Source organism: Gymnoscopelus microlampas (assembly GCF_963454915.1).
Source record: "Gymnoscopelus microlampas genome assembly, chromosome: 13".
NCBI classification, from domain to species: Eukaryota; Metazoa; Chordata; class Actinopteri; order Myctophiformes; family Myctophidae; genus Gymnoscopelus; species Gymnoscopelus microlampas.
In genome coordinates, this window is record NC_139950.1 from 45,200,691 (window position 1) to 45,224,191 (window position 23,501).

Here is a 23,501-nt window from a genome sequence, read left to right on the forward strand (position 1 = left end):
GAACTGACCCAGATATTCACAAATAACAGATCCATCTTTACCGTGCACCTTTCCTCTGCTCAGATGCAACTCGCAGGCACACAGCTCAACCCCCCCCCCCCCTCCCTCTCTTATTTCGCACTGGTAAAATCTGATCCTAGGTCAGCGTAGTTAGCACTTCATGCGTTTATCCACTGATCACGGGTCTTCTCGGATCTACTCCGTTATTGCACATAATGATTAACAATCCCAGGACCCACAGTAATAATAAAGAGTAGGAACAGACCCAGACCCAATAGACCAGGGGGTCCGTGACCCCTAGGGGGCCCTCAGAGTTACTACAGGGGGTCCGCCAAATATTTGTGTGATAGGAATCCGTTTTTTACTTTAACCACTTGAACCCTAGCATCCCTATTCTGAGGAGAACTTTAGCCAAAATTAGCCGATCTACAAGCTCACAACGCCTTGCAGAGCTTGTAGATCTACTATTCTCGGCAAAGAGGTTTGGTGTAGAGGGAAAATAGAGCAGACTAAGTACAGAGTGAAAGGTCAAGTTATACTAAGTATTGAAAGTTTAAGTGGTTAAATGTCTGAAAAATACATATTATCATGAATCCAAAATACACTGATGATCGCGCTGTCAAACAATGAATCTCTGAGAAAGTTTAATCTGCAATATCATTTTATACAACATGTAGTGGGGGTCCCTGCTTCATCTCTCTCTCTCAGCTAGGGGGTCCTTGGCCTGAAAAATGTTGAAGAACCCTCCAATAGACCCATCTACTGTAATCCCCCTTTCTGTGTATTTACCAGGTCATAGTACTCCAGGATCATGTAGTGGGGTTCTGCCTCCCTACAGAGGCCCAGCAGACGGACGATGTTGGCGTGGCTGAGCTTGGCGAACATGTCCGCCTCGCGGCGGAAATCCGACTGGAGCTGCTCGTCTCTGGTCTGGAGGCTCTTCACCAGCACCACTGTCTCCTCCTCGCCCTCATCGATGCCCTTGGCTTTGGCCAGCAGCACCTCGCCAAACTCCCCTTTACCTGTTATAGCACATGAAACAACCCAGAACACAAAGCGAATGAGCAGTCTACTACCAGAAATTACACATTTGAAACAAATTACATTTTAACCCATTGAGACCTGAAGCCGATTCTACATGTCTCCTAAATCTCAACAGTTTTCTGAAAAACGTATGTTTCTATATCAGTGGTGCTCAATCTTTTTCATGTCAAGGACCCCCAAAAATATATGTATTTGGTCACGGACCCCCATCAAAATATTTTGTTCCAGGGACCCCCCAGAAGCAAAGATTTGAGTTAAAAATGTTCGCTTTAAAAAAATATATATTCAAAGATTTGCACACATTTTCACGATTTTTCAAAAATAGCAGATATACAAGCTCGTAGCGCGGCACTCGGTGCCGCGCTATGAGCTTGTATATCTGCTATTTTTGAATAGCCAAAGTGTAAAATAATGCCTTTTAGCTCAAATCTAAAAATGAGACAGTTCCAGGTCTCAATGGGTTAAATGAAGTTCAGTCAGATAACTCACGAATAGATTGAACCAATATTACAGAATGAAGTGTGGATGTAATATTTTATCTTGGCTTTCATGCTCTGCTACACATTTCTCCCTGCTCAGCACAATTAGACAACCATAATTAACCATTAAGAGCAGGGAGATAGTTATACAATAACCCCCATGGGGAACAGAACCAATAGCAGAGCCCACTGGTGGTGCTGGGGTGGCGGTGGGAGCAAACTGCCGCATGACAACAAACCAGGAACACATAAAGCGGAAGGAACGCAGATTTAGGTGAGCTTAAGTAACCCGTCCAAATTGATCAGCTGATTTCCACGTCAGTGTATGACGTATGGGTCTTGCATAACACTGTATACACCCACATAGTAATGAGCATGTGTGTGTAACCTCTCGAGTGCATACTGCCTGAACTAACCTCGCAAGCTACGTATCATTAATGAACTTCAGGCCTTGGTTGACAAAGTTCTAGAGTGAACTGTGGAAGACCGTATCTTTTGTATTGTATCTATTTGTATTTCTTTGTTCTGTTCATGGACATGAACCTGTAGTGTTTCTGGTCATAGAACCTGTGTTTCTCCCTGCAGGGTGGGGCTGAACTCTGACACAACGTTCTAACTATTATGTCACAGCTCTCCACTGACACCAAACACACCACACTCAACACCCTCTGCTACCTTTGACCTTACAAACTGTCTTACTGCTGGTCTATCATATGGCTCACACATACCCAGGGTAGTGATGGTTGTAAGGTTGGCCCGGGGAAACTGGAGCTTGTCGTTGTTGCTGTGGCTGTGCCTCTTCTCTGTGGAGGCCGTGGTGCCCATGTTGGTGAGCGCCACCTCCTCCTGGATCTCAGCGGTGGTGTGGCCGTTCTGCGTCACTGGCCCGCCTGGTCAATACACAACACACATCACACAGGGTTAATGTCAATGAACTTGTAGCTGGGACTATATGGCAGTGGATCAAAATCTCTGCTGGGTAGCCTGCTTAGTGTAACAGGTACTTAAGCAAGGTAATAAACATGTAAATACATTTACTAGGTCATAATAATGATTTATTCTTGTAATTTCTTCATTTATGTCCACTCTGTGAAAAATAGCAGATTGGCTATTTTTGGCAAAGAAGTGGTTAAGAAAGGCCCTGCACATCAGTGTTGATTTCGTTTACTACAACTACACTGAAAACTAAAGCTATGATGACTAAAACTAAGACTAAATATATTGACAATTTCGTCAACAAATAAAAACTAGACTAAAATGTTAGTGAGGGACTAGTGGAGAAGAGATCCAGTAGAACTAAAAGACAAGTCATTTTATGTTTGTTTGCGCTCGGGTGTTGCGCTCTGAAAATAGCAGATCTACAAGCTCACAACGCGTTGCGCTGCAACGCATTGTGAGCTTGTAGAGCTGCTATTTTCAGCATGCAACCAAGTGTAAAATCAGCCATTACGACGGCATCATGACAAGCCAAAATACACTTTTGTCGACTAAATCGACTGTAGATTTAGTCGACTATACTCTTATATTTAGTCGACAAAAAATAGCCAAAAACTAAAACATTTCAGATTACTAAAATATGACTAAAAATAAATAGAATTTTACTCAAAAGACTATGACTAAAACTAAATCAAAATTTGCTGTCAAAATCAACACTGCTGCACATAAACTGTCTGACTCACATTTCATGCATTACACAAGATGAACACAAGATGGCAGCAAGTGCACTCAAATGTTCCACAATGATCTCTTTGTAACAACATAGTAAGAAAGTTGAAGGTAAAGTCAGCCACCCACATGACCTCAGTGCCTGATTTCACAAACGTCTAAATAAGACACTTCACATGTGCTCCCCCCACACACACACACACACACACCCATACGTACCACCATTGAGGCACTCCATCTCGGGTTCCTCTCCATCCTGGCCTTTCTGCAGTCTCTTGGCGTTGCGTCTCTTCTTGCAGTAGAACATGAGCCCCAGCACTATGATGATGTAAGCCACTGCTGCGCCCACGGACAGACCAATGGTCTGGATCATCTTGTAGGGAGCCTTTTCATCCTCAATGTCATGCGTCTGCGCTGGTTTCTCTGTTAGGAAAGAATTAAGCACATACACAAACATTGTGGTTAGCTGTAACCCTCAGAGTCAAATGTTAAAGAGAGCGTAATATTAAATTAGTTTTACACAGTTGGGTTAAAAAAGTTAACAAATTCAAGTGGCACTCAACTTATGACTGAGACTGCATCTTACGAATATCTGGTTGCCAGGAAAAACAATGTAAAAGGGAAGTTCCATTTAGTATGGGACTATTTATTTTTGTATATAAAGGGCTTGTTGCATTAATCATATGTTGAAATAAATCACAATTGATATAATCACAATTGATAGTAAAGGGGTGTGGGGGGGTGTTGTCCACTTAGCTTAGTTATGACTGCCTGTTTTTGTTGTGTTTAAGTCGGGTTTTTTCCCTAAATGTATTCTTATTTTACTGTTGTGTTTTTGGTCTTTGTCTTTTATGTCATGTATTATTTGTTGGAAAATAAATAAATACTTTAATGACAAAAAACAAAACAAATGACATAAGTAGAGTTGAGATATATTGATATAATTTAGATTTTGATCATCATTACCGATTGTTTCTGAATAATATCTTGAGTAATATCCCACTTTTAATTTAGTAAATATCGGCCAACCTTTCTTGATTATGCTGAAAACGAATGAATGCATGCAGCTCACTTCATATCATTCACATCAGTCATATGATATCAACCAGATTAACTGCAACAACAACAAAAAAAACACACTCCCAGCTGCCTTGGGTCAGGACAGTCTGACTCCTAAAAAAAAATGCTCCTGGAATTTCTGTCATAAATCATGGCTATACTGACCTCGAAGAGCTATGACAACAAAACACCCAAATTCAATTTGGTCTCAAGACAGTAACCTTCTTCACGGGGAATACCTTCTGCTAACTTTGGGGAGGGGAAAATTGGTTAATGTGGGATACTTCTAACGGTGTGTGTGTGTGTGTGTGTGTGTGTGTGTGTGTGTGTGTGTGTGTGTGTGTGTGTGTGTGTGTGTGTGTGTGTGTGTGTGTGAGAGAGAGAGACTGTTATTTTCGGCATCAGTCAGCACACAAGGGAGCACAGAGAGTGAAAAAGAAGCGTTATTAGATCAAGGACCTCCACCAAATCCCGTCACGTCAGCGACAGCCCTGGCGTCACAAATGTAGACATGGTTATTAGCCTGTCAGGAGTGATGGCTAGCTAAAGGGATGTGGTTTTAATTAATGTCTTCATCTGCCACTCGTGATCATGGCTTACGCCCACTGTGTGGGGAACAGTGTTTGTAATCTAGCAAGATCATGCAGGTATTTCAATGGGCTTGTTGTGTGTGTGGGTGTGTGCACACGCAAGTGTGCATGTGTGTCCTTGCGTACTGTGTTCTTTACATAAATGTTACCGAATGCAGTGATATGTTTAGCATTTTAGTTTTTTCATTTCATATGAAAGTAGAGGAATTCCCTTTTTGGTTCTTTTATTTTTATTTGAACTTGACATGACAGAAGAAGCGAGTGATTATTATGAACTCTACACCAGGGGTTTTCAACTGATTGTGAACCAGGGACCACCACCCTGATTGAGAATCAACCTGGGGACCACTGTTGTGTTGGGTGAGATTAGAGCTAAGATTAGTGCTTTGCTAACACTTGCTACTGTATGCAATGCGCATGCATCCCATAATACATCCCACTGTTTCTCAATCAGTGGTCCATGGACTACACAGACACATGCAATTATATGGCCACATTTCCTAATAATGACGACTCCATCAGGCAATCCTGTACACTTCCCCTTCTTGAGATTCTAATTCCCTTTTCTGTGGAATTTCTTGACCGCTTGACCCCAGAAACTGACAACATTGACATGTCATCATAGGTCACCAGGTCGATAATATGCACTGTTCCATGGAACAAGAAGAAAAAAACATATTGCAACATGGTCAGGGACCACATGCAATACCTTCATGGACCACAAGCGGTCCACGGACCACCTGTTGAAAACCCCTGCTCTACACCATCAGCTTCAGTGACAGTTTAGGTGACTGAAAGATAAGTAGTTAAAGTGTTAAGTTAAGTGGAGTAAAGTAAAGTGGACAGGCTGCACGATTACACCACAGTTGTTGTACTGGGTGCGAGTGTCTTTGTGTGTGGGTGCATGTCTAGGTGTGTGTGTACTGTACGTTTGAGTGTGTGTGTGTGTGTGTGTGTGTGTGTGTGTGTGTGTGTGTGTGTCTGTGTGTGTGCGTGCATGGATGTACAGTATTTCTCAACAGTTCTACAGTAAGTGACAAGTGTGCATACCCACAGGCATAAGCTATGCATACATGCCAGTGTGTGCAATGTATGTGTGCGTTTACGGTATGTGTGTGTGTCAAACGTACCGACTACATAGAGCTGTGCTGCGCGGTCCTTGATGTTGCAGCTGTTTCCTACCACACATGTGTACCTGCCCGTGTCGTCTGTGGTGACATCACTTATCACCAGGGAGCCGTTGGGCATCTTCTGGAACCTGACAGATAAAGAGGGAGAAACGTTCAGAGCGGTGCCAAATGATGGTTGTGATATGTGCAGGCCACTCAACATGCACAATGTGGCACACAGTAAAATCCTCACTGCTAATTGATCCATTTGTAACACTCACTTAACTCATTCACTGCCAGACCTATATTCTGGCTGTGTTTGCCCACTGCCAGCGATTAGTGTTTTTTATAAAATTGTTTAAAAATTCACAATTTTTTTTAAAATTATGATCGCAATTCCAGTCGTTTCTAAACACACAGCCGAGTCGTGCACGCCGCTCAGACAACAAACATTACGGCCGGGGCGGAGCCCTTCTCCTCCAGCCCAGCGTTAAACACCATGCATGGCCATTTGAACGGAAAACTCACTTTCTTTTTCCACCTCGCCACAGACCTCGCTAAATCCCTTATGATCGCGTGTTCAACTGTTTGTAGACACACAGGGTAGTTGTGTGAGTGGCCCAGAGAAGAAATTTTCAATCGGCGACATTCCATTTTGCAGCAGTAGCAGTTTCAAAAGAGCGATGCGAAACAGTGTTCCGCGGCGGAGAAATGCAAAGCCGAGAAAAAGCCGTTTGAAAGCGGAACCCAAACAGGAAGTGGGCGGGAGCGAAAATCTTTGATATGACGTATTTCCGTATCCGGGTGTGCTACAATGAAATGTGTCGTATCGAGAGATGAAGGACGTTGAGATCTTGTTTTAAAAAATGATTAAGCAAAATTACGTTTTTTTACGTCAGTGGCAGGTTTGGTAATTGGAAAAAATTACGTTTTTTACGTCAGAGGCAGTGGATGAGTTAAATTAACTCTGAGAAGCAGTGTTGATTTTGTCAACTAAAACTAACACGAAAAATGTTCGTCGACTACCTTTTTTTTTGTGCCTAATATAGCAATGTTGCACTTAGTAAAGCGATTGAGCCACTACATCAATGATAGATACAGATGGAGTTGAACCACTGCATCATACAACAGTATGGTGTTCACAAGAAACGTCATTAACTTAAAAACGTCTGAATTGCTGGGGCACACCGGTGGAGAAATGGATTGTGTGCCGACCACACAATCTCTCTCCAACGTTCTATCTGACTGGCGCATGTGTGATGACAATGTTCTAGGGTTCTGCATGTCATGCAATGGAGGTAAAACATTATAATGATGGACTGTCATTACATCATTATGGTGCAACCAGAGTAGACAGGCTGTATGGAGACTAAATCTTTGTCTGTAAACACAATGAAAAGTAGTGTGGCATGCTGTCATCTCTAGGAAAAACCTAATGCTATAGCCTGGAGGCAATTCACAGTCCAGATGTAGCATATATGGATGGACCGGTATCCACTAGGGTTCCTGCAGAAAAATTACTGAAGACTTTCAGACATCTTCTACAAGCTCTCAACAATGCAACTTGTTGTAGATTTTCACTATTTCTGAAACGGGGCTTAATTCATAATGTGCTTTGTAAGTTTGGGTCCCAGGGAGACAACACATTTCTCCTTTGGATTCTGAGCTGAAAACCCCTGCAATAGCAGACCTCAGCATAATGTCCTGCCAGGCACGTCCGTGCAAAGCTCAACATTTGACACGTACCGTTTGTTTCATGCACGTTGATGAAACAGCATCATGCCGAGTTGGCACGATACTGCTTCATCAACATGGACTATTGCAGCGGAAAGCTGTTTCAGCTGTTCTGCATTTAGACTTGCAAATGCAGCTTTGCATGCTTTCAACGTGAGAGGGATGTTAGGCAACACCAGGCAGTGGGACAGTTAACAGTCGGCTCGTCTCTAAACGGACACAGCAATCTTTATTAACCAATAAAGTCACCAATAAGGACACAATGACTTCACAAGAACAATGTTGTTGGTGTGGCCGAGGTATTCGCGTAAAACTATTGTTTTTCATGCAGAGATTAACAACTACAATGCAACTATGACTGAGTTGGCATTTCAGTCTGGAGCTTTGGCTTGTCCTGGCATATTGCAGAGGACTGCAATTGACTAGTACCGGTACATCCCATGAGCTGGAAGGACAGGAGGGCTTATAATTGGATAGTAGTGTCGATCCCATGAGCCAAAGGGACAGCTTGCGCCCGATTGGCATAGCCTCGCAGGACGCACGTCCCGTGGTCTGCAGGGACGATTGCTCTGGGATGATTAATTCACAAAAATTCGAAGTTGTCATTGACTGGTAAAAATATATATATTCATGAATTGAGGTCACTGGCCTCCTGGGTAGCGTGCACAAGAAATATGACACTGATACACCTGGTAGATTGCAAGATTAATTGCGACAGACATACATAGGCTTGCATAGACACACACACACACACACACACACACACACAGACACACACGTTTGAATGCAATATCTTTGCCTGGTGGAGATAAAAAGGTCTGATATGTGAGAAACTGCAGATATGACTTCAGTTAGCATACAATTTTTAACAATGAATTTTCAAAACTTTTCCATAACTTTTCTAAAGTATTTTACCCCATTTCCAGGACTATAGAAATCATACAGTGCAATAATGAGACTCTTAAACCAGTGTGCCATCAACGCCCCAAGACAGACTCGAGTGAAGGTGTCACGTGACAAAAAGAACAGATCTACAAGCTAACAACGTATCAAGTAACACTGCGTTTTACACGGATCTTTCACGTAACGTTAAGACAAAAACGATGTATTTCGTTGCTGTCGGGCAGAAACCTCTTATCTCCGTATTTTAACTTTTTGTGTTTTTTTGTAAATCATACAGCGTCACACCAAAGCATCAAAAGTAGCAGATCTACAAGCTCAAAACGCGGCGCGAAGCGACGCGTTTTGAGCTTGTAGATCTGATACTTTTGCCATTTTAGAATTTGAATCCTGAGAAGTAACAGTTGTAACAGACGATGGCCAAAGATGGACAGAAGTAACAGACGATGGCCAAAGAGTTTCCAAAACATTTGATTAATTCCAAACCTTTTCCAGGGCCTGGAAAACAGTTTTTCAAATTTCAAAATATTTCCAGGAATTTCATGACCGTGGGAACCCTGTACAAGGGGTGAAATGATAAAAAAAAAAAAGTTTTCGTCAATGAAAATGCACATGTCCTCTTTACCTCCTGTTCTTGTTGGAGTCCAGCACCTTGTCTTTGACCATCCATGTGATGTGAGGTTCAGGGTCCCCCGTGGCCTGACAGTGCAGGATGGCCGTGTGGCCCTGGTACACCGTGGTGTTCTCTGGCTCCAGCTTAAAGCGAATGTACACTAAAACACACAAACAAACAAACACACAAACAAACGTATTATGCATTGATTGCACACACACACACCTTTTAAGCCATTAAGGCCTGAGGTTCCGATTCTACAAAATGTCTACTAAATCCCAACAGTTTTCTGAAAAACGTAAGTTTCTATATCCGTGGTTCTCAAACATTTTCATGTCAAGGACCACACAGAATTGTATGTATTTGGCCACGGACCCCCATCTGAAAATGTTTTGTTCCAGGGACCCCCCAGAAGCGAAGATTTTAATAAAAAATGTTTGCTTTAAAAATATATATGACGTGCACAAATTTTCAAGATTTAAAAAAAATAGCAGATCTACAAGCTCATAGGGCGGCACTCGGTGCCGCCCTATGAGCTTGTATATCTGCTATTTTTGAATAGCCAAAGTATAAAATAATGTTTAAGTGGTTACACAGATGCGTTCCCGGTAGCAGATCTATAAGCTCACAGCGCGCCGGTCGGCTATTCTCACAATTTTCGCACTGCACCATTATGTGACAAAGTATATAAACTAGGGCTTAAGTGGTTAACTGATTATTTTATACATACAAAACGTAAACAAACAAGTATACAATATTTAAAAAAAAATGCTTCTCAATTATTCGATTAATTGAAATAGTAAACAATAGAATAATCGCTAAGAAAATAATCTATAGTTGCAGCCAGTGTACCATTATGAGAAAAGAGAAGTGTTTTTTTACCTGCGACAGTGAAGGAGACCAAGGACCTGATCTCCCCCTGCAGGCTGTTGGAGGCGATGCAGGTGTAGTTGCCGGCATCACTCCTGGTGACTTTGGTGAAGTGGAGCTGGCCGTTCTTCTGCTCCAACCGGGGAGGCAGCTCCCCTCCGTCTGCAGGGGGCACCAGAGAGACACAAACGCAGTGTTAAAACACAGAGAGAGGGGCCCACAGGAGAGGGTTTGCGGGAGGGTGAGCCAGACGCTGCATGGAAGGATTAAATAGTAGCCCCCTCATAGCCCCATGCAAATGAAGGCAATCATGATCCAGGATGATAAATCCAGCTCACGGCCTACTACATATTCTGAGCATGTCTCTTCGTAGGTCCTTGTACAAATAGGATTTACCATGGTGAGTACTGAGCCGTGCTTTGGAGACGGAGGCATTTTGAAAGAGCTACTTCAGTCAGAAGAATATAGGCATAGGAGAGGAACGGAAAAGCTAAAACATGGCACGAAATAGACGATCTACAAGCTCACAAAGCGTAGCAGAGCTTGCGGATTGGCAATTTTTGCCATGCCACACAGTCATATAACTTAGTCGAAAATAGGGCTTAAGCGGTTATGTGTAATTGATACTTCGTACGATGCATCACGATTTTCACTTGAAAAATCTTCCATTTCCGGCTAGATTAAATTAGGCTTTCAGGCTAACAAGGGTACATGCTTGGTTGGGCTACACCGTGTCTCTATAAGAGCTGGAGAACTGCAGTAGAGAAAGGGTTCCCAAACGTTTGAGGCTGTGACCCCCCAAAAGAATCATATTTGAACCGGGGACCCCCCACCCTGACAAGCATTTGGAATTGTAGGCATTACATTTAGTTTGACTCAGCTTCAAAGACAAATATTGTGAAAATAGCCGATCTACAAGCTCACAACGCCTCACACTGCGAGGCGTTGTGAGCTTGTAGATCGGCTATTTTCACAATGTTTGTCTCATTCTTACGTATTATTTGACAATTCATTAAATTGTAACTTTAGAAATGTGCGGATACCCTGTATACATTTATACTGTATGTTGGTTTGTTTACTATTGACTGAGAAAACAATGTTGCACATTAAGCTAATAGAGCATAGAGCACACACCTGCTTTGGTCCAGCGGATGGTAGGCCTCTCCCTGCCTGTAGCCGAGCATTGGATGTTCATCTCTTTATCCAGCTCCAGGCACTGTGCAGGCTGGGGGGTCGGAGTGAACTTTAGCTTCTCTGTAACACACACACACACACACACACATAAGTGAAAACACACGTTATAATTAACAACACACAGCAAACACAGGAGAAGGGTGGGGGGGGGGCGGGTTTTCACCACATGTCAAAGACCCCTTTTGTGCACTCCTCACACTCCAGTACACAAAATGAGCAGTGGTGTAAAGTAACTAAGTACGTTTACTCAAGAACTGTACTTGAGCACAATTTTGAGGTATGTTTTACTTTACTGGAGTATTTCCAGTTTTCAGTACTTTTACTTCTACTCCACTACATCTCAGAGGAAAATATTGTACTTTTACTCCACTACAATTATTTGAAAGCTTTAGCAACTAGTTACGTTGTATATTTTGATTAAAACATGCATTAACCACTTCAGTCCTATATACATTTCGGCCATTTGAAAATAGCCAATCTACAAGCTCACAATGTGTCGCGATGCAACGCATTGTGAGCTTGTAGATCTGCTATTTTCAAAAGATTTTCATACATTTGAAAACTTGGGACATTCTGCATAACGAGTACTTTTACTTTTGGTACTTAAAATACATTTTGATGCCAATACTTTTGTAATTTTACTTGAGTAAATTTTGAATCCGGACTTTTACTTGTAAGGGTGCGCTCCCACCGCACTTTTATTTTACCTCTGGGGCAGAATCTGCCAATGCTTTGTCAATGCAAATGCGTGGATTCCTGGTCTTGCGGATTTTTTCCAAGAATCCACGCATTTGCATTGACAAAGCATTGGCAGATTCTGCCCCAGAGGTAAAATAAAAGTGCGGTGGGAGCGCGCCCTAACAGAGTCATTTCTACATTGCAGTATTGATACTTTTACTTAAGTAAAACATTTGAGTACTTTTTCCACCACTGCAAATGAGTGACACTCTGGAGTCGTGCTCAGACACATTTGGTTGACATTTGCAGAACGCGCACATACAGCATGATCGAGCGGCCTATCGGGAACTGTGATCATATAAACAATGGGAGATTGGGCCAGACAAAATAGTGTCATGTCAGCCCATCCATCACCATCAGCTTGCATAGTAGAGCGGTGTAGATAGGAACTTTAACACAGAGATAGAGTGTTCAAAATTGAAGGATCTGATAAGGCACCACCTGCATATTGGCTCATATTTAATGCCTCAGTGGGTGTTCCCAAAAGAGACAAAACAAAGAGCTTCTCTGTTCTGAGAAGACCCAGAAATCACATGTGAAAGACAGTTTTACACACATACATAAACAGTAAACTCCTGACTGCTAATTCATTTATACACTTTCTCGGGTTAAATTATTTACGATGCAGGATTCTGCTGTGTGGTTACTCAAACACACTTTCTGTCACTGAATCTGGTTCGTCAACAAATAAAGAACAGACAAAAATGTTAGTGAGGGACTAGTGGAGAAGAGATCCAGTAGAACTAAGACAAGTCATCATGGGAGCGCACGGGTGTCACAGAACAAAAATAGCTGATCTACAAGCTCACAACGCATCGATGCGCGACGCATTGTGAGCTTGTGGATCTGCTATTTTCGGCATGCAGCTAAGTGAGAATCAGCCATTACAACGGCATCACGGCCCACCAAAAATACATTTTAGTCGACTAAATGAACTGTAGATTTAGTCGACTAAAAAAGTGTAATCAAAATTTGCTGTAAAAAATTCTCCTCATTGCTAATATTTATTCTCTGTTACATTATTTACAACTAGACCATACCCGGTCGGCGCAGCGCATCCGTGGGGGGATATACGCACATGATCTGGCAACCCGGGAGGCAGTTCGTCCCATAGCTGGGCAGCCCCGTAACCATGGCGACAGTGTTTGACACAGAAACGCTAATAAGAAGCTGAGATTTGATGAAATTGAAAAACGGGCTTCACAGTTGCGTTCAGATGGTAATGGTCAATGGCTGTGTGCAAAATCAGAGCAATTGGTCCAGCCAGTGAGGAGAACCGGGTATCTTCACTCACGTACTCACCACTACTACAGAGGTTACTAGAATTATAGTATGATGCGGGGTTCTGCTGTGTAGTTATTCAGACACTGAATGTTAAATCACATGCAATCTTATTTCATGATAAACTTCTAAGCTTTACCGAGGACACCGACTCTTGCTTGTCCAGACAGTCGGCCGCCCTCTGTCTTGGTCTCACAGCCGTACACCTGGCCGTCATACACCTCCACGTTGTTGATCCGCAGGGTGCCGTTGGGGAAGAGCTTAAAACGAGAGTCCTGGTTCGAGGCAACAGAGAGAGAAAGGGAGAAACAGAGATAAATTAGATCCTTAAGGAGTTGAAGTGTGTGCTGCAAGGTGTGTGTGTGTGTGTGTGTGTGTGTGTGCGCGTGCGTGGGGGGCTGACCTCTGGCGTGATCATGATGTTATTACGGAACCAGGTGACCTCAGGTTCGGGGTTGGCCTGAGCATGGCAGTGAAGGTAGCCTGGTTTACCCTCCTCCAACTGGCTGTCCATGGGTTTCATCACCCATACTGGGGCCGCTGTGGGCACACACACACACACACACACACACACACACACACACACACACACACACACTTATATTAGCACTGGAAGATATGTGTCCTGATTTCGAGAATTTCACTGGTCACAATGTTGCTACCTGCAGTATCGTAAAAGCATACCAAGTCAGTTGTATTTAAAAAGTGTTGACTAGAGTACTATACAATAAATATAAGTCAAATCAGTAAAAACAGTTACAAATAAAATAAAAAATATCAAATATCTCAGATAAAAAAACAAAAAAAAATTAAGACAATGCAAATCTTAAGGCAAACACAACAGTAATATAGCAGATCTACAAGCTCAAAACAAGTCACAGTCGGCTATTTTTGGCAAAGAGATTTGGTGCAGATGGAAAAAAGTGGTCAGAGTACAATTGAAACTCAAGTCCGTTTCACTAAGGCTAGAGGGTTTTAGTGGTTAAGATGGGATTAAGTGTTGATGATGGAAGGGGAAGACCTAAAGTAAAGGGGTAACTTATTTCAAAGCCTTGGGGCTGTGGTGTAACTGGTTAGTGGATCTATAAGTGGTCAAGAGGTACAATAGAGGTATACTATTCGGAGATAAAACTATGTTGCCAAACCAAGACGTTTAAAAAAAAAAAAAAAATATATATATATATATATATATATATATATACTAAAACTTTAAACTACTGCATGAACTTTGAACTACTTCTGTATTAACCCATTAAGACCGGGAACGCAGCTGTGCGTCATTTTAAGATTTATTTGGCTATTCAAAAATAGCAGATCTACAAGCTCATAGCGCGGCACCGAGTGCCGCGCTATGAGCTTGTATATCTGCTATTTTTTTTAAATCGTGAACATTTGTGCAAATCTTTGCTTCTGGGGATTCTACAAATGTCTTCTAAATCCTTGACAGTTCTTTTGAAAAAAACCTATGTTGCTATACTATCAGTGGTTCTCAAACTTCTTTCATGTCAAAGACCCCCAAAATTATATGTATTTGGCCGCGGACCCCCATCTCAAAATATGCTCTTCCAGGGACCCCCTAGAAGCAAAGATTTTAGTTAAAAATGTTCGCTTTAAAAATATATATATATTGAAAGATTTGCAAAAAAAAGAATCACGATTTTCGAAAATAGCAATGCGCTATGAGCTTGTAGATCGGCTATTTTTTAATAGCCAAAGAAATCAAAAAAATGACACACAGATGCGTTCCAGGTCTTAATGGGTTAAAACAGGTAGCCAGTGAAGAGAGGCCAGTAGAGTGGAAATACGTTTCCTCATCATAGTTCAAGTCAGGAGCGGAGCGACTGCAGCTGACATAGAGACGGCTGACTGACTCCCATGCAAAGGCAATTACAGTAATCAATACAGGAGGAAATGAAGGCATGCAAACAATCTCCACATCCTTAAAGACCAGAGGAAAAGATTTAAATTTGGCAATGGCTCTAAAGCAGGGAGAAAGCTACCACCCAAAACCAAGTAACAATAAAGATCCTGTCTGTGTTTGTTTTGGAGTGCTAAGTTTTGGCATATGGTGTTGCATTTTCCCCTGTGTCAATACAATACGTTAGTGACTGATTACAACGTATCACAGATGTGTGGCGACATGGTTTTTAAATGGGGACAATGGCTATTTAAAACGGCGACTCTGTATGCCACAGAAGTCTGAGGTCAGAAGATGCTAGAAATATCACTATTTTTGCAGATTCAATAAACCTTTTTTTTAAGATTTATTTTTGGGCTTTCATGCATTTTTTATTTATCAATAAAGGCATGAGAGCCCAAAAATAAAGCAGTAGGCTGACAGGAAATGGGGAGAGACATGCAACAAAAGGCCGTCGGAACCCGGGACTTGAACCGGGTCGGGACTCGACAGGCTACATTGGACCGCAACGCCAGCTGTTCAGGCCAGATTCAATATCATTTTAACGGTAGCTTTTTCGGCTTCACATTTGTGTGTTTATGATACACACACGCACCCACATGCACCTTTTAACACTTTGAGTGCCAAAAATGGTCTGGACCGTTTTTGAGAAGCTATGCGTTATGTGCCATAAACGGTACGGACCGTTTTTGGCCCATTTTTTAAAAACGAAAAAAAATGGGCCAAACGAAACGAAACCTTGGGATCATCAAAGGAGTCTCTAAGAAGGAGAGGCCGGATGTGGATCCATGTCAAAAATGCTTCCGGTAGATCGGCTCCAACGTTAACTCCTTGACTAAAAGCTTAATATCTCGTATTTCTTTTTAACATGGTGGAATTGAGCCGTTTTCGATCGGCGATCACTCTGCAATGGAGGATCGCGTTAGAAATATTATTGTTCCAGGCGTTAGTCGGGATCCTCCGCCGTCTCGCACGCACGCTTTGTTTACATGCGCGTCCTCGTCGGGGCTTCTACAGCACGAAACATATCAGCGTATCAGTGGATGGAAGATATGCTGGCACTAGATGTACCCTATTTTAATAAACCTCGATGTGTTAAATGAAACCAAAATCAAACAATCCCTTCTGTCCGGGTGTGTGGTATTCATGGTGTGTGTGTCTACTCACTGGCGATGGTGAAAGTCACCTCCTGGGTCCTGCGTCCGGCCTTGTTCTCGGCCACGCAGGTGTAGATGCCCGAGTCGCCCGCCTCGGTGGGGCTGAAGACCAGGTCCAGGCCGTCCTGGTAGACCCTGCCCTCGGACGGGACGCGCTGGCCTCCCCGCTCCCACCACACCTCTGGCCTGGGCTGGCCGCGCGGAGAGCGACAGTTCACGCGCTGCAGCGTGTCCGCCGTGAAGACTTTGGACAGCTTCGGCACCATGTCGTCTATCTCTGTGGTAGGAGAGAGAGAGAGACAGACATGGTCAGTCATCTTATTCAGTAAAAGCAGTGGTGGAAAAAGTACTCAAATGTTTCACTTAAAGGGATTGTAGGCAAGTTCAGAGATAAACAAAGAAAAAAACTGTTGTCAAACACCGCCCCTCCAGCAGTTCGTTTCCCCGACCACCAGGGGGTGACGCAAGGGGGACTTCTAAACGGGCCATGCCGAAAATAGGTTGCTTTATTCGGATACAATGCGTGTCACTGCCCGCCCCTGCTGGTTCTGGTGTGTGTGTGTATGTGTCAGCTGAAGTGGTTGATGTATGTTTTGTAATAATAATCAAAATCTACAAAGTAACTAGTAACTAAAGTTTTCAAATAATTGTAGTGGAGAAGTAAAAGTACAATATTTGCCTCCGAGATGTAGTGGAGTAGAAGTAAAAGTACTGAAAATTGGAGATAATACAGCAAAGCAAAAATACCTCTTGTTATTGTACTTAAGTACAGCACTTAAGTAAATGTACTTAGTTATTTTACACCACTGTTAGACACTGTTAGGAAAAAAATCACTAAATTCTACAGTGACACAATCCCTCCCCCCTTGATAATGCCCAAAGGGATTAACAACCAGATTAAGTGAATTAAGGTATTTGAAGAGATCCCCTAGCCTAGCTCGGTGGGTTAAAAACTGCAGGATACAGTTGTACAGCGTTAATCCCAAGCCTTGGGGAAACAGGGGGGCCTTCAGCAAGACGAGCTGTTTGGAGGAACAGAACACTGGTGGCGATGAAGCACACCGAGAGCTGAAATTCCGATCCTGAGCTTATTCAAAATATTAAAACATGCACATACATGCATTGTGGAGATGCTCCCTCAGTCGGTTGTTAAGTTGAGAGAGATAGAGAAAAGCGTGAGTTCACAGCGTAGCTTTTGTTTGTCTTTGGAAAAAAGGGGGAAAGAGAACTCAAGTGTGGATACTCATGTTTGATTTGTAGATAATTTGCTTGTTGATGTGTTTAACTGGATGTTCCATCAACATATAATCATGTACAGTCAATACAAACGTATGTATGATGCATATTATAACATGCGTACTTTGTGTGTGTGTGTGTGTGTGTGTGTGTGTGTGTCAGTGGTGGAAAGTAACAAAGTACAATTACTTAAGTACTGTACTTAAGTACAATGTTGAGGTTACTTTACTGGAGTATTTCCAATTTTCAATACTTGTACTTCTACTCCACTACATCTCAGACGCAAATATTGTACTTTTACTCCACTACAATTATTGGAAAACTTGAGTTACTAGTTACTTTGTAGATTTTGATTATTATTACACAATCTACATTAACCACTTCAGCCCTATATACATTTTGACCATTTGAAAATAGCAGATCTGCAAGTTAACGATGCGACCCATTGTGAGCTTGTAGATCTGCTATGTAGATCTGCTAAAACCGATTTTTCCGCCACTGAATATTGAACCAATGAAAAGTATTAACAAGAGCATGTAACTAAATAATGAACTAAATAATAACTACAAATTGGACCTCATTTCCTGAAAAGTAACAGTTTAGGATATTATCGTCTCTGTCCGGTGGAGACCTCCAAAACTGTTGGATTCTGGTGGAATTCAAATTCAAGAATAGCAACAGTAAAGGCGGGTCAAATAACCGGCGGCTGTCTCAAGAATGCGACAATAACTAAAAGATTTCCATGAATTCAAGGCTTCATATGGCGTGTAATTGATAAAAAATGAAGTCATTTTAAGGTGAACTTAATGGACTGATGTTTGGGTAACACATATGAGCCAACAGAAAGTGACATGTTTCTTTTTTCCCTTTTTTTCTCCCCATTTCATATGTGAAATAGTGTCCGGTTAGCTCAGTCGGCAGACGTCTCGCCTTTGGACCACAAGGTCATGGGTTTGATCCCCCGGGCACCGAAACGGGCCGTAGCCAGGGTTGCCAGGTCTGCGTATTATAATTTCCCCGCAAGATTTTATTTGAAAATAGCCGATCTACAAGCTCACAACGCGTCGCATCGCGACGCGTTGTGAGCATGTAGATCGGCTATTTTCAAATAGCTGATGTATATGTTAAAGTTCTCCTGTGGCCCATAGTCGCTTCTTTTGGGCTGGTTTTCCTAGACCTGGTTGCTTGTTTCTCTCACAGAATCTGGCAACACTGGCCGTAGCACTGGGCACCACGAAGGGTTAATCCGCCCTGATGGCTGCCAGTTCCCACCTGATGTTGTGTGGGAGTTCAGACTGGTCCAGAGGGTACCGAATGACTGCTAGCTTGCATAACGTCTTGAGACTAGGACTTAAGTCTTTAGGTGTGTTTACACCTCCAAAGAGGATGATACGATCTCCCACAATGCAACAGCACATCCCAGACATCCTACACGGTCCCCTGCCTTTGGGCCCAAACTTCTTCCAGGAGAAGGTGTCTGGACTGAATTTCCACAGATCATTGAGGGTAGTTCTATTAATATTTATGCCACCAAATATGTACAGCTCTCCATTGTAGGCAAAGGCTGAATGACCCCAGCGTCTTTCTGTAAGAAGCTGTGCAGGAGGTGTGTTCAGCCAGCAGTTGGTCACTGTGTCAAACACTCTGAAGTTGTTGTTGATGCCGAAGGCTCCGACCCCAAATACAAACATCTTTGTCCCGATGATGGTGGCAGAGTGAGAGTGAGCAGGACGTGGACGTCGTGGAGTGCCTCTGGTGTTAATTAAAGACCAGACCATTGTGGTGGTGTCCAACTTGTACATGTCATTACGGTATCCAGTCCTACTGCATCCTCCATGAACATACATGACCTTCCCCAAGACACAGGCCGAGTGGCGGTCCCTCGCCTCTGGAACGGTTCCAGAAACCTTGGGCTCGAACCATCTGTGGGTGTCGACATCAAATGCATAAAGCACGTTGCAGTACTCCCCCGGGTAACGTATGTGGGGGGGTAATGTAAAACCCCCCCAGATGTAGATGATATCTTCTATCAGCACAGCTGTGTGGTCCAAACGCCTGGATGGAACCTCAAGATGACCTTCTCTTCCAGTTGTCACTGGGGTCAACTCCCTCCAGCGTAAAGACACAGTGTTGAAGATGTGAACATGAATATGATCCTTGTAGACGTTCCCGAACCCTCCAAATGAGTAGACTTTGTCTCCCACGGCAACCGCAGCTTGACTGTCAAACTCTGGTCCTAGCAGATGCAGCGTCCAGCAGAACATTTCTCACAACAGCTCCTCCAGGGATACAATTAGATTCATCAAATGCAATTTGGGACTTGAACCGAGATGTCTGACAAATGAGCTTCAAAGGTGGCTCTGTCAAGAAGAACCAGGTAAAGGCGTCGAGTCAAAATCGATCCTTAAGTAAGTTGATGAAACCTGATGATGAAGGTTTGACAATATCTGTAATATATGTATAATCCAAGAGCGTTAGTTGAATTCTGCTTTCCCTGGAGACTGTGTCTCCTTTTATCCCATTGGTCAGACTGATGATGTCATCCTGACATGATGTCATGATGCGTCGTCCATATTCATATATGGATTCCCAAGGTCAGCCATGTGCAAGCTCACAACCGATCTACAAGCTCATTGCGACGCATTGTGAGCTTGTAGATCGATTGTTTTCAAAAGATTTTCTTATTCGATTTTTAGCGGCGCTAGCGTATAGAGCGGATCCTGCTCTATACCTGACTTTGTCCGTGTTCACCGTCAACGTTCTGATTGGTCAGACCCGTCAACGTTCTGATTGGTCAGACCCGCCAACGTTCTGATTGGTCAGACCCGTCAACAAAGTGATTGGTCAAGCACGCTCAGGCAGCTGTTGGACAATCCAGGGCCAATTCTTTTTACATTTCTTATGGACACTGTCTTTTTTTAGCGGCGCTAGCCGCTCTATACCTTTAGGTATAGAGCGGATCCTGCTCTATACCTGACTTTGTCCGTGTTCACCGTCAACGTTCTGATTGGTCAGACCCGTCAACGTTCTGATTGGTCAGACCCGTCAACAAAGTGATTGGTCAAGCTTCACGTGACACATGGCTATAAACACATTATAAACACATATCGATGACATAATGTATCAAAGGCGCCGCTACCTTCACACAGGGTGTGATTTTTATTCTATACATTTGAAAACTTGTGAAATGGGACATACTGCATAATAAGTAAGTACTTTCTACTTTGGTACATTTTGATACCAATACTTTTGTACTTTTACTTAAGTACATTTAGAATTCCCAATGCAGGCTACGAACCTTTGCATGAACCTTTGCTCAGTGTTAAGCTACAATGAGAGTGTGGCGCTGTTTCTTTATTTTGTTTTGTTTTTTACACTTCCACTGATTTACTGAAAATGTGATCAATATTAGGTTACAGAATGACATCATTATGTTTTTTTTGGCTGTTCGCTACCTGTACCTGTACTGTGATTTGTTTGGCTAACAGCTAGCCAAACGTGTCCCAATGTCAACACATTCTAATAATAAACCAGCTGGTAGCCGCCGCTAACAGCTGCCAAGTGAGGAAGACGGGGGGGGGGGGGGGGGGGGGCAGACAGGAACAGGAGGAGGAAATGGCTACCGGAGCAGGAAAAGGGGAGAGTGGATGAGGAGAGTGTGGGTGGGGGGGGGGGGGGGGGTCGAGTCAGGAAAAAGGCTCACAGTCGCGTCTCTGTGGAGGATACAGCTGGGCGGAACGTCAATAAGGTGTAATGTGATTATCACAGGTCAGATCTGGCTCTCTAAGTTAAAGACTGAGAAGGAGGTGAGACATGAGAATAAAGAAAGAGAAGCGGCGGTGAGCTGGGAGGGGTCGACATTAACCCCTTACACTCTTAAACTCGGGTTTCAGTGAGGCAAGCCATATATCGGTCACCCAGTTCATAAAAAAAAAAAATTGTAACCCTTTTTTCACCCAGTGCCAATTGCCTAAGCGTGTAATCCTGGCCGCTACTCTCCCTCTGCCAGCTTGGGGAGAGCCCAGAACTGAGCTCATTCTTCCTTCAATGCATGAGGAGCTAGCAGGCCGCTTCTTATCACCTAACAGGGGGGGGGGTTTCCCCGGTAGGACGAACATGCAAACTCCACACAGAAAGGCCCTTACACCAACCCCACCTCGGCTATGGGCACTGATGACGTGGAGGAGAGAACACGCGCCCCAACGCCCACAGCGTCCCCGGTGGAAATCAAACCCAGGACCTTCTAGCTGTGAGGCGACAGCGCAACCGACTGCACCACAGTGCCCCCCCCCCCTCCTCTGTCACCCAGTTCAATAACTATAAAAGCTGTGTGTGTGTTTGTATTGTGTTCATACCTGCTATGATAATGGAAGCCTCCAGGGTGACGTCGGGACCCCTGGGACCGCGGCCCACACACTTGTAGACCCCCGTGTTCCTGGGCTTGACCTGAGTGATGTGCAGGGTTCCGTTGGAGTACAGGACCACTCTGTGGAGACAGGAGACATAAAAGGTAAGAGTTACAGCTCATCCTCTCATTCATAAACTCTCACTGGAGGAACCCAAACGGTGAGGCAACTAAACCACAGAGACAGAGTCACACATTATAGCAGTGGTTCTCACCCTGTGGGTCGGGACCCCTAGGTTTTTTTGGGGGGTCCCCAGGTGACAGTGAGCTTGTCGATCGGCTATTTTCACAGTATGTATCTGTGGAACCGAAAATGTAATGCCTTAACTTCTACAATTCCAAGTGCTTGTCAGGGTGGGGGGTCCCCAGTTCAGTTATGATTATTTTGGGGGGTCGCGGCCTGAAAATGTTGAGAACCACTGAATTATAGGACCCTACCGACATCATTACTCTACTGTCTATGAACTATTTTTAGTTCATAGACAGTTAATTCAGTTTTCATGTTTGTTTACATGTGAATAGTTGGCTAAACCTCCTTGCACAGTTTATAATAGCCTGGTAAACCCTCCCTCTGGAAATCTCATTTTTAATTTATTTCAGGAGTGAGTCTGGCATGATCGCACATTCGGCAATGTGGCTGTGGGCTGGAGTTGGGCGGGAGTAATACCGTTGACTGACAACCCCTTCAGCCAATCAGCAGTGTTCCCCTTCAACCAGTGCATTTTTACCACCTCCAGACTAATGTGACGCAACGGGACTTTTGAGGTGGCCATGCCCAAAATAGGTTGCCTTATTCGGATACATGCAATTTTTTTGGCAAGGCTTGTCAAATCAATCTGAGCCTTGAAATGCACGAAAATGAAACGACGACAACATAACTTTGACCAAAAATAACCACCACACACAATGATGTTTAGTGTAATAAGCGAATAAGCTCATTCTCAAACAACTTTCAAGTCTCTGCTGGTAGATTTTTCATTCCGTACTGAAAGTAAATCCGATGGCTTCCTCAGAAATCAAACAAACCATGATGGCATGCTTAGGAAAATGTTCAGCAGTAATGTGAAGTCAATGGGCTAAACATGCCAGACCACCGGCATGGTCCTTTAGCTCATTAACAGTCTGATGCTGCCGCAGGAATTTCACTTTGTGCAAAAACAGATACGTTCACAGTGTGCCACATTTGAGTGAAGTACTGTAGGCAGTGGTGGAAAAAGTCATCAATTTTTTTCACTTAAGTAAAAGTATCAATACTGCAATATAGAAATACTCTGTTACAAGTTAAAGTCCGGAATTCAAAATGTACTTGAGTAAAAGTACAAAAGTATTGGCATCATAATGTCCTAAAAGTACGAAAAGTAAAAGTACTCATTAGGCAGAATGTCCCATTTCAAGTTTTCAAATGTATAAAAATCTTTTGAAAATAGCAGATCTACAAGCTCACAATGCGTCGCATTGTGAGCTTGTAGATCCGCTATTTTCAAATGGTCGAAATGTACATAGGGCTGA

At 43.2% G+C, this 23,501-nt stretch overlaps 1 protein-coding gene across 1 annotated transcript in view; it reads right to left on the reverse strand.

Annotated features, from left to right (window-relative positions):
* ptk7b (protein tyrosine kinase 7b) overlaps positions 1 to 23,501 on the reverse strand; it is a 138,448-nt gene that overhangs the window by 6,349 nt on the left and 108,598 nt on the right. Inside the window, exons 6-16 of the mRNA XM_084076880.1 lie at positions 21,943 to 22,073; positions 16,362 to 16,628; positions 13,680 to 13,816; positions 13,416 to 13,551; positions 11,198 to 11,317; positions 10,076 to 10,225; positions 9,206 to 9,353; positions 5,968 to 6,095; positions 3,408 to 3,611; positions 2,252 to 2,413; positions 790 to 1,022 (exon numbers count right to left, since the gene is read on the reverse strand). Of these exons, the coding sequence (XP_083933006.1) occupies positions 790 to 1,022; positions 2,252 to 2,413; positions 3,408 to 3,611; positions 5,968 to 6,095; positions 9,206 to 9,353; positions 10,076 to 10,225; positions 11,198 to 11,317; positions 13,416 to 13,551; positions 13,680 to 13,816; positions 16,362 to 16,628; positions 21,943 to 22,073 (1,816 nt within the window). The remainder of the gene's footprint in view (positions 1 to 789; positions 1,023 to 2,251; positions 2,414 to 3,407; positions 3,612 to 5,967; positions 6,096 to 9,205; positions 9,354 to 10,075; positions 10,226 to 11,197; positions 11,318 to 13,415; positions 13,552 to 13,679; positions 13,817 to 16,361; positions 16,629 to 21,942; positions 22,074 to 23,501) is intronic.